The sequence below is a fragment of the Oncorhynchus masou genome, chromosome 29 (genome assembly GCF_036934945.1).
Source record: "Oncorhynchus masou masou isolate Uvic2021 chromosome 29, UVic_Omas_1.1, whole genome shotgun sequence".
NCBI classification, from domain to species: Eukaryota; Metazoa; Chordata; class Actinopteri; order Salmoniformes; family Salmonidae; genus Oncorhynchus; species Oncorhynchus masou.
Window position 1 is genome coordinate 90,862,280 of NC_088240.1, and position 17,404 is coordinate 90,879,683.

At 42.6% G+C, this 17,404-nt stretch overlaps 1 protein-coding gene across 1 annotated transcript in view; it reads left to right on the top strand.

The window, feature by feature from the left end:
* Positions 1-17,404, top strand: part of LOC135519836 (intermembrane lipid transfer protein VPS13B) — a 764,993-nt gene that overhangs the window by 608,132 nt on the left and 139,457 nt on the right. Inside the window, 1 exon segment of the mRNA XM_064945043.1 lies at positions 8,113-8,297. Coding sequence (XP_064801115.1) covers positions 8,113-8,297 — 185 coding nt within the window.

Consider the following 17,404-nt stretch of genomic DNA (forward strand, 5'->3'; position numbering starts at 1 on the left):
TGTTACTATCTATTAGATACAGGACTCAGGTAATAACACACTGTTACTATCTATTAGAAACAGGTAATAACACACTGTTACTATCTATTAGATACAGGACTCAGGTAATAACACACTGTTACTATCTATTAGAAACAGGTAATAACACACTGTTACTATCTATTAGATACAGGACTCAGGTAATAACACACTGTTACTATCTATTAGAAACAGGTAATAACACACTGTTACTATCTATTAGATACAGGTAATAACACACTGTTACTATCTATTAGATACAGGACTCAGGTAATAACACACTGTTACTATCTATTAGAAACAGGTAATAACACACTGTTACTATCTATTAGATACAGGTAATAACACACTGTTACTATCTATTAGATACAGGTAATAACACACTGTTACTATCTATTAGATACAGGACTCAGGTAATAACACACTGTTACTATCTATTAGAAACAGGACTCAGGTAATAACACACTGTTACTATCTATTAGATACAGGACTCAGGTAATAACACACTGTTACTATCTATTAGATACAGGTAATAACACACTGTTACTATCTATTAGATACAGGACTCAGGTAATAACACACTGTTACTATCTATTAGAAACAGGTAATAACACACTGTTACTATCTATTAGATACAGGACTCAGGTAATAACACACTGTTACTATCTATTAGAAACAGGTAATAACACACTGTTACTATCTATTAGATACAGGTAATAACACACTGTTACTATCTATTAGATACAGGACTCAGGTAATAACACACTGTTACTATCTATTAGAAACAGGTAATAACACACTGTTACTATCTATTAGATACAGGTAATAACACACTGTTACTATCTATTAGATACAGGTAATAACACACTGTTACTATCTATTAGATACAGGTAATAACACACTGTTACTATCTATTAGATACAGGTAATAACACACTGTTACTATCTATTAGATACAGGACTCAGGTAATAACACACTGTTACTATCTATTAGATACAGGACTCAGGTAATAACACACTGTTACTATCTATTAGATACAGGTAATAACACACTGTTACTATCTATTAGATACAGGACTCAGGTAATAACACACTGTTACTATCTATTAGAAACAGGTAATAACACAATGTTACTATCTATTAGAAACAGGACTCAGGTAATAACACACTGTTACTATCTATTAGATACAGGACTCAGGTAATGACACACTGTTACTATCTATTAGATACAGGTAATAACACACTGTTACTATCTATTAGATACAGGTAATAACACACTGTTACTATCTATTAGATACAGGTAATAACACACTGTTACTATCTATTAGATACAGGTATTAACACACTGTTACTATCTATTAGATACAGGTAATAACACACTGTTACTATCTATTAGAAACAGGTAATAACACACTGTTACTATCTATTAGAAACAGGTAATAACACACTGTTACTATCTATTAGAAACAGGACTCAGGTAATAACACACTGTTACTATCTATTAGATACAGGACTCAGGTAATAACACACTGTTACTATCTATTAGATACAGGTAATAACACACTGTTACTATCTATTAGATACAGGTAATAACACACTGTTACTATCTATTAGATACAGGTAATAACACACTGTTACTATCTATTAGAAACAGGACTCAGGTAATAACACACTGTTACTATCTATTAGATACAGGTAATAACACACTGTTACTATCTATTAGATACAGGACTCAGGTAATAACACACTGTTACTATATATTAGATACAGGTAATAACACACTGTTACTATCTATTAGAAACAGGTAATAACACACTGTTACTATCTATTAGATACAGGTAATAACACACTGTTACTATCTATTAGATACAGGTAATAACACACTGTTACTATCTATTAGATACAGGTAATAACACACTGTTACTATCTATTAGATACAGGTAATAACACACTGTTACTATCTATTAGATACAGGTATTAACACACTGTTACTATCTATTAGAAACAGGACTCAGGTAATAACACACTGTTACTATCTATTAGATACAGGACTCAGGTAATAACACACTGTTACTATCTATTAGATACAGGTAATAACACACTGTTACTATCTATTAGATACAGGTAATAACACAATGTTACTATCTATTAGATACAGGTAATAACACACTGTTACTATCTATTAGATACAGGTAATAACACACTGTTACTATCTATTAGATACAGGTAATAACACACTGTTACTATCTATTAGATACAGGTAATAACACACTGTTACTATCTAGTAGATACAGGTAATAACACACTGTTACTATCTATTAGATACAGGACTCAGGTAATAACACACTGTTACTATCTATTAGATACAGGTAATAAAACACTGTTACTATCTATTAGATACAGGTAATAACACACTGTTACTATCTATTAGATACAGGACTCAGGTAATAACACACTGTTACTATCTATTAGAAACAGGTAATAACACACTGTTACTATCTATTAGAAACAGGTAATAACACACTGTTACTATCTATTAGATACAGGTAATAACACACTGTTACTATCTATTAGAAACAGGTAATAACACACTGTTACTATCTATTAGATACAGGTAATAACACACTGTTACTATCTATTAGAAACAGGTAATAACACACTGTTACTATCTATTAGAAACAGGACTCAGGTAATAACACACTGTTACTATCTATTAGATACAGGACTCAAGTAATAACACACTGTTACTATCTATTAGATACAGGTAATAACACACTGTTACTATCTATTAGATACAGGTAATAACACACTGTTACTATCTATTAGAAACAGGTAATAACACACTGTTACTATCTATTAGAAACAGGACTCAGGTAATAACACACTGTTACTATCTATTAGAAACAGGTAATAACACACTGTTACTATCTATTAGAAACAGGACTCAGGTAATAACACACTGTTACTATCTATTAGATACAGGTAATAACACACTGTTACTATCTATTAGATACAGGTAATAACACACTGTTACTATCTATTAGATACAGGTAATAACACACTGTTACTATCTATTAGAAACAGGACTCAGGTAATAACACACTGTTACTATCTATTAGAAACAGGTAATAACACACTGTTACTATCTATTAGATACAGGTAATAACACACTGTTACTATCTATTAGAAACAGGTAATAACACACTGTTACTATCTATTAGATACAGGACTCTATCTATTAGATACAGGACTAATAACACACTGTTACTATCTATTAGATACAGGTAATAACACACTGTTACTATCTATTAGATACAGGACTCAGGTAATAACACACTGTTACTATCTATTAGATACAGGTAATAACACACTGTTACTCTCTTAGATACAGGACTCAGGTAATAACACACTGTTACTATCTATTAGATACAGGTAATAACACACTGTTACTATCTATTAGATACAGGACTCAGGTAATAACACACTGTTACTATCTATTAGATACAGGTAATAACACACTGTTACTATCTATTAGATACAGGTAATAACACACTGTTACTATCTATTAGATACAGGTAATAACACACTGTTACTATCTATTAGATACAGGTAATAACACACTGTTACTATCTATTAGAAACAGGACTCAGGTAATAACACACTGTTACTATCTATTAGATACAGGTAATAACACACTGTTACTATCTATTAGATACAGGTAATAACACACTGTTACTATCTATTAGATACAGGTAATAACACACTGTTACTATCTATTAGAAACAGGTAATAACACACTGTTACTATCTATTAGATACAGGACTCAGGTAATAACACACTGTTACTATCTATTAGAAACAGGACTCAGGTAATAACACACTGTTACTATCTATTAGATACAGGTAATAACACACTGTTACTATCTATTAGATACAGGTAATAACACACTGTTACTATCTATTAGAAACAGGTAATAACACACTGTTACTATCTATTAGAAACAGGACTCAGGTAATAACACACTGTTACTATCTATTAGATACAGGTAATGACACACTGTTACTATCTATTAGATACAGGTAATAACACACTGTTACTATCTATTAGATACAGGTAATAACACACTGTTACTATCTATTAGATACAGGACTCAGGTAATAACACACTGTTACTATCTATTAGATACAGGTAATAACACACTGTTACTATCTATTAGAAACAGGACTCAGGTAATAACACACTGTTACTATCTATTAGATACAGGTAATAACACACTGTTACTATCTATTAGAAACAGGTAATAACACACTGTTACTATCTATTAGAAACAGGTAATAACACACTGTTACTATCTATTAGATACAGGTAATAACACACTGTTACTATCTATTAGATACAGGTAATGACACACTGTTACTATCTATTAGATACAGGTAATAACACACTGTTACTATCTATTAGAAACAGGTAATAACACACTGTTACTATCTATTAGAAACAGGACTCAGGTAATAACACACTGTTACTATCTATTAGAAACAGGTAATAACACACTGTTACTATCTATTAGAAACAGGACTCAGGTAATAACACACTGTTACTATCTATTAGATACAGGTAATAACACACTGTTACTATCTATTAGATACAGGTAATGACACACTGTTACTATCTATTAGAAACAGGTAATGACACACTGTTACTATCTATTAGATACAGGTAATCACACTGTTACTATCTATTAGATACAGGTAATAACACACTGTTACTATCTATTAGAAACAGGTAATAACACACTGTTACTATCTATTAGAAACAGGTAATAACACACTGTTACTATCTATTAGAAACAGGACTCAGGTAATAACACACTGTTACTATCTATTAGATACAGGTAATAACACACTGTTACTATCTATTAGATACAGGTAATAACACACTGTTACTATCTATTAGATACAGGTAATGACACACTGTTACTATCTATTAGAAACAGGTAATGACACACTGTTACTATCTATTAGATACAGGTAATAACACACTGTTACTATCTATTAGAAACAGGTAATAACACACTGTTACTATCTATTAGAAACAGGTAATAACACACTGTTACTATCTATTAGAAACAGGACTCAGGTAATAACACACTGTTACTATCTATTAGATACAGGTAATAACACACTGTTACTATCTATTAGATACAGGTAATAACACACTGTTACTATCTATTAGATACAGGACTCAGGTAATAACACACTGTTACTATCTATTAGAAACAGGACTCAGGTAATAACACACTGTTACTATCTATTAGATACAGGTAATAACACACTGTTACTATCTATTAGATACAGGTAATAACACACTGTTACTATCTATTAGATACAGGTAATAACACACTGTTACTATCTATTAGAAACAGGACTCAGGTAATAACACACTGTTACTATCTATTAGATACAGGTAATAACACACTGTTACTATCTATTAGATACAGGACTCAGGTAATGACACACTGTTACTATCTATTAGATACAGGACTCAGGTAATAACACACTGTTACTATCTATTAGATACAGGTAATAACACACTGTTACTATCTATTAGATACAGGTAATAACACACTGTTACTATCTATTAGATACAGGTAATAACACACTGTTACTATCTATTAGATACAGGTAATAACACACTGTTACTATCTATTAGATACAGGACTCAGGTAATAACACACTGTTACTATCTATTAGAAACAGGACTCAGGTAATAACACACTGTTACTATCTATTAGATACAGGTAATAACACACTGTTACTATCTATTAGATACAGGTAATAACACACTGTTACTATCTATTAGATACAGGTAATAACACACTGTTACTATCTATTAGAAACAGGACTCAGGTAATAACACACTGTTACTATCTATTAGATACAGGACTCAGGTAATGACACACTGTTACTATCTATTAGATACAGGACTCAGGTAATAACACACTGTTACTATCTATTAGATACAGGTAATAACACACTGTTACTATCTATTAGATACAGGTAATAACACACTGTTACTATCTATTAGATACAGGTAATAACACACTGTTACTATCTATTAGATACAGGTAATAACACACTGTTACTATCTATTAGATACAGGACTCAGGTAATAACACACTGTTACTATCTATTAGATACAGGACTCAGGTAATAACACACTGTTACTATCTATTAGAAACAGGTAATAACACACTGTTACTATCTATTAGAAACAGGACTCAGGTATAATGGAACGAGTTCCCAGACACGCTTCAGCCCCACTTGAACAAATAGGGAATCGGGTCTTCTGCATGTGGTCCCAGAGATGAAGACAATCCGTCTGTTTCCAGTAAAACACAGTTTGTTCTCCTCCCTGGGCACGCTGTCTTCCTCCCGGACTCACACGGTGGAGAGAGATCAAACCCTCTCCTCGCCCTATCAGCTATCTGCCCTGTCAGGCGTGGTCAGTCAGCCTCTCCTCTGCTTGTTTGTCGCGTCGTTCCTCTGGTCTTTGATGCATTTAATACGGCTCTTTCCTCTTAATGGAGACAGGAGGCCTTCCTTCCCAGCAGTAAAAACAGTAGAGAGTTTGTCTGCAACATGTTGTGACCGACGGCCAGGGAGCTGGTGCTCGGGGGGGGGGTAGTCCTCAGACCTGGGTTCAAATAGTACCCGTTTTGTTAATTTGACCCGTTGATTGTTCGTGCCTTTGAGTAGCTAGCTGGGCAGGATGTTGTGACTGACGGCCAGGGAGCTGGTGCTCGGGGGGGGGGGTAGTCCTCAGACCTGGGTTCAAATAGTATCCGTTTTGTTAATTTGACCCGTTGATTGTTCGTGCCTTTGAGTAGCGAGCTGGGCAGGATGTGTGACTTTTGGGATGACACCATTGGTTCCACTGGGCTCAAACAACAAGCCCAGATTAGAGAAAACAATAACGGCATCAATCAGTTCTGCCGTGGTCCTGAGGCCACGGAGGCGGGAGGCGGGAAGCAGCAGCTGGGTCGGTACGTTCCCTAGAGGCCAGTTAAACAAGACATGAAGGAGAACGGAACCATGAAAGCAGCTCTCTTCATCCATAACATTACCAAACACACGCTGAGCCACTGTGAAAACAACATGTCGTCTACCTTCAAGTGGGCTGCCGAGATGGAGAGAGAGAAAGATGGAGAGAGAAACAGAGAGAGAGAAACAGAGAGAGAGGGAGGGAGAGAGAGAGACAGAGAAACCGATGGGGAGAGAGAAAGATGGAGAGAGAAACAGAGAGAGGGAGAGAGAGAGACAGAGAAACCGATGGGGAGAGAGAGAGAGACAGAGAGAGAGAAACAGAGAGAGGGAGAGAGACAGAGAAATCGATTGGGAGAGAGAGAGAGAGACAGAGAGAGAGAAATAGAGAGAGGGAGAGAGAGACAGAGAAACCGATGGGGAGAGAGAGAGAGACAGAGAGAGAGGAACAGAGAGAGGGAGAGAGAGAGACAGAGAAACCGATGGGGAGAGTGAAAGATGGAGAGAGAAACAGAGTGCGAGAGACAGAGAGACGGAGAGAGACAGAGAGAGAGAGACAGAGAGAGAGAGAGAAAGACAGAGAGAAAGACAGAGAGAAAGAAAGAGAGAGAGCTCAGTGCTGCAGATCTAATAGACTACAGAAAACTAGACTAGAGGACAAATTAAAACATATTTTCTGGCACGAGGAGCCCAGTGTTTGTTCCCCTGAGGACCAAGCAGCACAACATCAATTCTGCACTTTACTTTTTATCTAATAAACAGCTTTCCAAACGGCAGCCATGATCAACATCACACACACACACTCGCTAACACACACACACAAACTCGCTAACACACACGCACACACACACACTCGCTAACACAGACAAACACACACTCGCTAACACACACACACTCGCTAACAGACACACACGTGTGAGCACATACACACACACACACTCGCTAACATACACACACACATGCGGGGGGGGCACACACAAACTTGTGAGTTTGTTGCAACATTTCAACACAAGTTTTTGTGTTGAATGACCTCCTTCCTGTCTCCCCCCCAGCCTATCAGAAACTACCTGGTCCATATGAGGTTGTGTTCTATAACGAAACAGACGACAGTCCCGGCGTCATGCTGTGGCGTTACCCAGAATCCCGTGTGTTGACCTTCGTACGCATCACTCCAGTCCCCTTCAATACCACCGAGGACCCCGAGATCAGCACTGCAGACCTGGGAGACAGACTAAAGGTTGGTACCTGTCTGTCTGTCTGTCTGTCTGTCTGTCTGTCTGCAGACCTGGGAGACAGACTAAAGGTTGGTACCTGTCTGTCTGTCTGTCTGTCTGTCTGTCTGTCTGTCTGTCTGTCTGTCTGCAGACCTGGGAGACAGACTAAAGGTTGGTACCTGTCTGTCTGTCTGTCTGTCTGTCTGTCTGTCTGCAGACCTGGGAGACAGACTAAAGGTTGGTACCATACTGTCTGTCTGTCTGTCTGTCTGTCTGTCTGTCTGTCTGTCTGTCTGCAGACCTGGGAGACAGACTAAAGGTTGGTACCATACTGTCTGTCTGTCTGTCTGTCTGTCTGTCTGTCTGCAGACCTGGGAGACAGACTAAAGGTTGGTACCATACTGTCTGTCTGTCTGTCTGTCTGTCTGTCTGTCTGTCTGTCTGTCTGTCTGTCTGTCTGCAGACCTGGGAGACAGACTAAAGGTTGGTACCTGTCTGTCTGTCTGTCTGTCTGTCTGTCTGCAGACCTGGGAGACAGACTAAAGGTTGGTACCATACTGTCTGTCTGTCTGTCTGTCTGTCTGTCTGCAGACCTGGGAGACAGACTAAAGGTTGGTACCATACTGTCTGTCTGTCTGTCTGTCTGTCTGCAGACCTGGGAGACAGACTAAAGGTTGGTACCATACTGTCTGTCTGTCTGTCTGTCTGTCTGTCTGTCTGTCTGTCTGCAGACCTGGGAGACAGACTAAAGGTTGGTACCATACTGTCTGTCTGTCTGTCTGTCTGTCTGTCTGTCTGTCTGTCTGCAGACCTGGGAGACAGACTAAAGGTTGGTACCATACTGTATGTCTGTCTGTCTGTCTGTCTGTCTGTCTGTCTGTCTGCAGACCTGGGAGACAGACTAAAGGTTGGTACCATACTGTCTGTCTGTCTGTCTGTCCGTCTGTCCGTCTGTCCGTCCGTCCGTCCGTCCGTCCGTCTGTCTGTCTGCAGACCTGGGAGACAGACTAAAGTTTGGTGCCTGTCTATCTATCTGTCTATCTATCTATCTATCTATCTATCTATCTATCTATCTATCTATCTATCTATCTATCTATCTATCTATCGACCTCTCTACCTCTCTACCTCCCTCCCTACCAAGGGCTATGCTAAAGACTCTGGCATTAGGCAGGTTAATACCCATTATAATAAGAAACAGCATGTAAATGTTTAGTCTGTTTTGATTCAGATGTAGAAACATGTAAATGTTAACATCTGTTTTGATGTAGAAACATGATCTGTTTTGATGTAGAAACGCGATCTGTTTTGATGTAGAAATGTGATCTGTTTTGATGTAGAAACGTGATCTGTTTTGGATCCAGATGTAGAAACGCGATCTGTTTTGGATCCAGATGTAGAAACCTGATCTGTTTTGGATCCAGATGTAGAAACGCGATCTGTTTTGATGTAGAAACATGATCTGTTTTGATGTAGAAACATGATCTGTTTTGATGTAGCAACATGATATGTTTTGATGTAGAAACATGATCTGTTTTGGATTCAGATGTAGAAACGTGATCTGTTTTGATCCAGATTTAGAAACGTGATCTGTTTTGATGTAGAAACGTGATCTGTTTTGGATCCTGATGTAGAAACGCGATCTGTTTTGGATCCAGATGTAGAAATGCGATCTGTTTTGATGTAGAAACATGATCTGTTTTGATGTAGAAACGCGATCTGTTTTGGATCCAGATTTAGAGACGCGATCTGTTTTGGATACAGATGTAGAAATGTGATCTGTTTTGGATTCAGATGTAGAAACGCGATCTGTTTTGTATCCAGATGTAGAAACGTGATCTGTTTTGATGTAGAAACGCGATCTGTTTTGGATCCAGATTTAGAGACGCGATCTGTTTTGGATACAGATGTAGAAATGTGATCTGTTTTGGATTCAGATGTAGAAACGCGATCTGTTTTGTATCCAGATGTAGAAACGTGATCTGTTTTGATGTAGAAACGTGATCTGTTTTGGATTCAGATGTAGAAACGTGATCTGTTTTGGATTCAGATGTAGAAACGCGATCTGTTTTGATGTAGAAACGCGATCTGTTTTGGATTCAGATGTAGAAACGCGATCTGTTTTGGATTCAGATGTAGAAATGCGATCTGTTTTGGATCCAGATGTAGAAACGCGATCTGTTTTGGATCCAGATTTAGAAACGCGATCTGTTTTGGATCCAGATGTAGAAACGCGATCCGTTGTGGCAACGTGGAGGAATATAATATCACGTATCAGTGCTTTTGGAAAGAAGTGATTTCTGGGTAATTATCAGACACTGGATCTGATTTACACATCTGACACACAGCCCTCTTCAGTCTCATGATATGATCTTATTCTCCAAATACTCACGCTCTGCTAAGCCAGGGGGGTGGGGGAGATGGGGGGGTTGGGGGAGATGTGGGGGGGGTTGGAGGGAGATGAGGGGGTTGGGGGGGGTTGGGGGAGATGGGGGTTGGGGGAGATGGGGGGGGGTTGGAGGGAGATGGGGGGATGGGGGAGATGGTGGGGATGGGGGAGATGTGGGGAGATGGGGGGTTGGGGGAGATGGGGGGTTGGAGGGAGATGGGGGGGGGGTTGGAGGGAGATGGGGGGTTTGGGGGAGATGTGGGGGGTTGGAGGGAGGTGGGGGGGGGTGATGGGGGGTTGGAGGGAGCGGGGGAGATGGGGGAGAGGGGAGTTGAGGGGGAGAGGGGGGGTGCACGTGGGGACTGTTAGAACAAAGATCTTTGTCATTAGCCAGATCCTCAACTCTCTCATTCTGATCCCATATTTCATTGATTTCAGCCCCCCGGCGCTCTCGGGTTCTGATTTGCTTTTCTTCATATGAAAACTTCAGAAGGGCTCAATGAATTAATGAGTTGTTTTATTATATTTCTCAGAAGGCAGAGAAAGTACAGTTACAGGGAACGGAAATGCAGCCATAAAAAAAACGTTCCCGAAACAGGAACGGATCCGTTCGCTTCCAAAGAATTTAATTTACTTCTCATGAAGAGCTGGGTTGAAAAGGGGAGTAAGGGGTGGCCATCATTTCTCAGGGCTCTAAAATTACCATGTGGCCACATGGAGAGGGGGGGGGGCATGGAGCTGGTCTCAACTCACTGTTTCACTCTGGGCAGGACACCTTCTATACCTAGAGGGAGATGAGGGTGGGACAGGTGAACGGGACACAGCTGGGATCCCTTTCTATTGGCAAGAATCGATGGATAAAGAGAGGGGGGGGGGGGGAGAGAATGGTAGAAACAGAGAGGGAGAGAGAGAGAGAACAGGAGAGAGAGAGAACGGTAGAGAGAGAGAGAACGGTAGAGAGAGAGAGAGAGGGAGAGAACAGGAGAGCGAGAGAGAGAACGAGAGAGAGAGAGGGAGAGAACAGGAGAGAGAGAGAGAGAGAGAACGGTAGAGAGAGGGAGAGAACAGGAGAGAGAGAGACAGAGAGAACGGTAGAGAGAGAGATCGGTAGAGAGAGAGAGAGAACGGTAGAGAGAGAGAGAGGGAGAGAACAGGAGAGAGAGAGAGAGAGAGAACGGGTAGAGAGAGAGAGCGGTAGAAACAGAGAGCGAGGGGGAGAGGGAGAGAGAGAGAGAGGGAAAGAACAGGAGAGAGAGAGAGAACGGTAGAGAGAGAGAGAACAAGAGAGAGGGAGAGAGAGAGAGAGAACGGTAGAGAGAGAGAGGGAGAGAACAGGAGAGAGAGAGCGTTAGAGAGAGAGAGAGAATGGTAGAAACAGAGAGAGAGAGAGAGAACGGTAGAGAGAGAGAGAGAGAGAGAGAGAGAGAGAGAGAGAACGGTAGAGAGAGAGAGAGAGAGAACGGTAGAGAGAGAGAGAGAGAGAGAGAACGGTAGAAACAGAGAGAGAGAGAGAGAATGGTAGAAACAGAGAGAGAGAGAGAGAGAACGGTAGAGAGAGAGAGAGAGAGAGAGAGAGAGAGAGAAACGGTAGAAACAGAGAGAGAGGGGGGAGGATATTTCCTGCGTTGATCCAGGCCGCTGCGCTCAGCCCCACTGTCCTCAGAGCAGATCACATGAACATTTGATCAAATCCAGATTTCCTGCATTTAAATAGTTGTGGTTTCACGACTGGTTCCAGGACCACAGAGGGGAATTCAAACCCACTTCCATTAGTCAAAGACCAATTGTTGCCGTGCTGTTTTTACAGTAGGAGGGTTGGGTGGTGAGAGTGAGGGGGGAGGGGGGAGCACCTTGGGTATCCATCCAGTGGTTCCCACCTGCAGGGGGAGAGAGAAGAGGGGGAGGAGGGTGACTCCTTCTCACCTCCTCACCACTGTGTGGTCCTGTCCTGAATCAGAAGCAGGTGTCCTGTCATCTGCTTTCTGTCTCTCTCTCTCTCCCTCTCTCTCTCTCTCCCCCCTCTCTCTCCCTCGCTCACCTCCCCTCTTTCTCTCTCTCTCTCCCTCTCTCACCTTCCCTCTTTCTCTCTCTGTCTCTCTCTCCCCCCTCTCTCTGTCTCTCTCACCTCCCCTCTCTATCTCTCTCTCTCTCCCCCTCTCTCTCTCTCTCAATCTCTCTCCCCCTCTCTCCCTCTCTCACCTCCCCTCTTTCTCTCTCTCTTTCTCTCTCTCTTTCTCCCTCTCTCACCTCCCCTCTTTCTCTCTCTCTCTCTTTCTCTCGCTCTCTCTCTCCCCCTCTCTCCCTCTCTCACCTCCCCTCTTTCTCTCTCTCTCTCTCCCCCTCTCTCCCTCTCTCACATCCCCTCTTTCTCTCTCTGTCTCTCTCCCTCTCTCACCTCCCCTCTCTATCTCTCTCTCTCCCCCTCTCTCTCCCTATCTCCCCTCTCTCTCTCTCTCCCTCCCCTCTTTCTCTCTCCCTCCTCTCTCTCTCTCCCTCTCTCTCCCCCCTCTCTCTCTTTCTCCTTCCATCCCTCTCTCCCTGTCTGTCTCTCTCCCTCCCTACTCTCTCTCTCTCTATGGGGTAGTCAGAGACTGAAAACATGGAGTAAACATCTGTGATGATTCCCAGAGATATCAGGGGGTGAAGGAGAACAGAGTGATGATTCCCAGAGATATCAGGAGATGAAGGAGAACAGAGTGATGATTCCCAGAGATATCAGGAGATGAAGGAGAACAGAGTGATGATTCCCAGAGATCTCAGGAGGTGAAGGAGAACAGAGTGATGATTCCCAAAGATATCAGGAGATGAAGGAGAACAGAGTGATGATTCCCAGAGATATCAGGAGGTGAAGGAGAACAGAGTGATGATTCCCAGAGATATCAGGAGATGAAGGAGAACAGAGTGATGATTCCCAGAGATCTCAGGAGGTGAAGGAGAACAGAGTGATGATTCCCAGAGATCTCAGGAGGTGAAGGAGAACAGAGTGATGATTCCCAGAGATCTCAGGGGGTGAAGGAGAACAGAGCGATGATTCCCAAAGATATCAGGAGGTGAAGGAGAGCAGAGTGATGATTCCCAGAGATATCAGGTGAAGGAGAGCAGAGTGATGATTCCCAAAGATATCAGGAGATGAAGGAGAGCAGAGTGATGATTCCCAGAGATATCAGGAGGTGAAGGAGAGCAGAGTGATGATTCCCAAATATATCAGGAGATGAAGGAGAACAGAGCGATGATTCCCAGAGATCTCAGGGGGTGAAGGAGAACAGAGCGATGATTCCCAGAGATATCAGGGGGTGAAGGAGAACAGAGCGATGATTCCCAGAGATCTCAGGGGGTGAAGGAGAACAGAGCGATGATTCCCAAAGATATCAGGAGATGAAGGAGAACAGAGCGATGATTCCCAGAGATCTCAGGGGGTGAAGGAGAACAGAGTGATGATTCCCAAAGATATCAGGAGATGAAGGAGAACAGAGCGATGATTCCCAGAGATCTCAGGGGGTGAAGGAGAACAGAGTGATGATTCCCAGAGATATCAGGAGGTGAAGGAGAACAGAGTGATGATTCCCAGAGATCTCAGGGGGTGAAGGAGAACAGAGTGATGATTCCCAGAGATATCAGGAGGTGAAGGAGAACAGAGCGATGATTCCCAGAGATCTCAGGAGGTGAAGGAGAACAGAGTGATGATTCCCAGAGATATCAGGAGGTGAAGGAGAACAGAGTGATGATTCCCAGAGATATCAGGAGGTGAAGGAGAACAGAGTGATGATTCCCAGAGATATCAGGGGGTGAAGGAGAACAGAGCGATGATTCCCAGAGATATCAGGAGGTGAAGGAGAACAGAGTGATGATTCCCAGAGATATCAGGGGGTGAAGGAGAACAGAGTGATGATTCCCAGAGATATCAGGAGGTGAAGGAGAACAGAGTGATGATTCCCAGAGATCTCAGGAGATGAAGGAGAACAGAGTGATGATTCCCAGAGATCTCAGGAGGTGAAGGAGAACAGAGCGATGATTCCCAGAGATCTCAGGAGATGAAGGAGAACAGAGTGATGATTCCCAGAGATCTCAGGAGGTGAAGGAGAACAGAGCGATGATTCCCAGAGATATCAGGGGGTGAAGGAGAACAGAGTGATGATTCCCAGAGATCTCAGGAGATGAAGGAGAACAGAGTGATGATTCCCAGAGATCTCAGGAGGTGAAGGAGAACAGAGCGATGATTCCCAGAGATATCAGGGGGTGAAGGAGAACAGAGTGATGATTCCCAGAGATATCAGGAGGTGAAGGAGAACAGAGTGATGATTCCCAGAGATATCAGGGGGTGAAGGAGAACAGAGCGATGATTCCCAGAGATATCAGGAGGTGAAGGAGAACAGAGCGATGATTCCCAGAGATCTCAGGAGGTGAAGGAGAACAGAGCGATGATTCCCAGAGATCTCAGGAGATGAAGGAGAACAGAGCGATGATTCCCAGAGATCTCATGAGATGAAGGAGAACAGAGTGATGATTCCCAGAGATATCAGGGGGTGAAGGAGAACAGAGCGATGATTCCCAGAGATCTCAGGAGGTGAAGGAGAACAGAGCGATGATTCCCAGAGATCTCAGGAGATGAAGGAGAACAGAGCGATGATTCCCAGAGATCTCAGGAGATGAAGGAGAACAGAGTGATGATTCCCAGAGATATCAGGAGGTGAAGGAGAACAGAGTGATGATTCCCAGAGATCTCAGGAGGTGAAGGAGAACAGAGTGATGATTCCCAGAGATCTCAGGGGGTGAAGGAGAACAGAGCGATGATTCCCAGAGATCTCAGGAGGTGGAGGAGAACAGAGTGATGATTCCCAGAGATATCAGGAGGTGAAGGAGAACAGAGTGATGATTCCCAGAGATATCAGGAGGTGAAGGAGAACAGAGTGATGATTCCCAGAGATATCAGGGGGTGAAGGAGAACAGAGCGATGATTCCCAGAGATATCAGGAGATGAAGGAGAACAGAGTGATGATTCCCAGAGATCTCAGAAGGTGAAGGAGAACAGAGTGATGATTCCCAGAGATATCAGGGGGTGAAGGAGAACAGAGCGATGATTCCCAGAGATATCAGGAGGTGAAGGAGAACAGAGCGATGATTCCCAGAGATCTCAGGAGGTGAAGGAGAACAGAGTGATGATTCCCAGAGATATCAGGGGGTGAAGGAGAACAGAGCGATGATTCCCAGAGATATCAGGGGGTGAAGGAGAACAGAGTGATGATTCCCAGAGATATCAGGAGATGAAGGAGAACAGAGTGATGATTCCCAGAGATATCAGGAGGTGAAGGAGAACAGAGTGATGATTCCCAGAGATCTCAGAAGGTGAAGGAGAACAGAGCGATGATTCCCAGAGATCTCAGGAGATGAAGGAGAACAGAGCGATGATTCCCAGAGATATCAGGGGGTGAAGGAGAACAGAGTGATGATTCCCAGAGATATCAGGAGGTGAAGGAGAACAGAGTGATGATTCCCAGAGATCTCAGGAGATGAAGGAGAACAGAGCGATGATTCCCAGAGATATCAGGGGGTGAAGGAGAACAGAGCGATGATTCCCAGAGATCTCAGGAGATGAAGGAGAACAGAGCGATGATTCCCAGAGATATCAGGGGGTGAAGGAGAACAGAGTGATGATTCCCAGAGATATCAGGAGGTGAAGGAGAACAGAGTGATGATTCCCAGAGATATCAGGAGATGAAGGAGAACAGAGCGATGATTCCCAGAGATATCAGGGGGTGAAGGAGAACAGAGCGATGATTCCCAGAGATCTCAGGAGATGAAGGAGAACAGAGTGATGATTCCCAGAGATCTCAAATCAAACTTTATTTGTCACATGCGCCGAATACAACAAGTGTGGACTTTATCGTGAAATGCTTTACTTACAAGCCCTTAAACCAACCGTGCAGTTCAAGGGGGCACCGGTACCGAGTCAGTACGTGGGGGTACAGGTACCGAGTCAGTACGTGGGGGCACCGGTACCGAGTCAGTACGTGGGGGCACCGGTACCGAGTCAGTACGTGGGGGTACAGGTACCGAGTCATTACGTGGGGGTACAGGTTAGTTAAGGTAATTTGTCCATGTAGGTGGGGGTGAAGTGACTATGCATAGATAATAAACAGTAGTACAGGTTAGTTGAGGTCATTTGTCTAAGCCCTCTGTTCCTCTCTGTTCCTCTGTTAACTCAGCCCTGTTCCTCTGTTAACTCAGCCCTGTTCCTCTGTTAACTCAGCCCTGTTCCTCTGTTAACTCAGCCCTGTTCCTCTGTTAACTCAGCCCTGTTCCGCTGTTAACTCAGCCCTGTTCCTCTGTTAACTCAGCCCTGTTCCTCTGTTAACTCAGCCCTGTTCCTCTGTTAACTCAGCCCTGTTCCTCTGTTAACTCAGCCCTGTTCCTCTGTTAACTCGGCCCTGTTCCTCTGTTAACTCGGCCCTGTTCCTCTGTTAACTCAGCCCTGTTCCTCTGTTAACTCAGCCCTGTTCCTCTGTTAACTCAGCCCTGTTCCTCTGTTAACTCAGCTCTGTTCCTCTGTTAACTCAGCCCTGTTCCTCTGTTAACTCAGCCCTGTTCCTCTGTTAACTCAGCCCTGTTCCTCTGTTAACTCAGCCCTGTTCCTCTGTTAACCTTCCTAATTCTCCTTGTCATTAGCAGAACGATGGACCTTTCAGGGTCGTAACTGGACTCGGTGTCGTGTGGTGACTTCAGACAGGCAGCGGAGAGAGAAGTGGT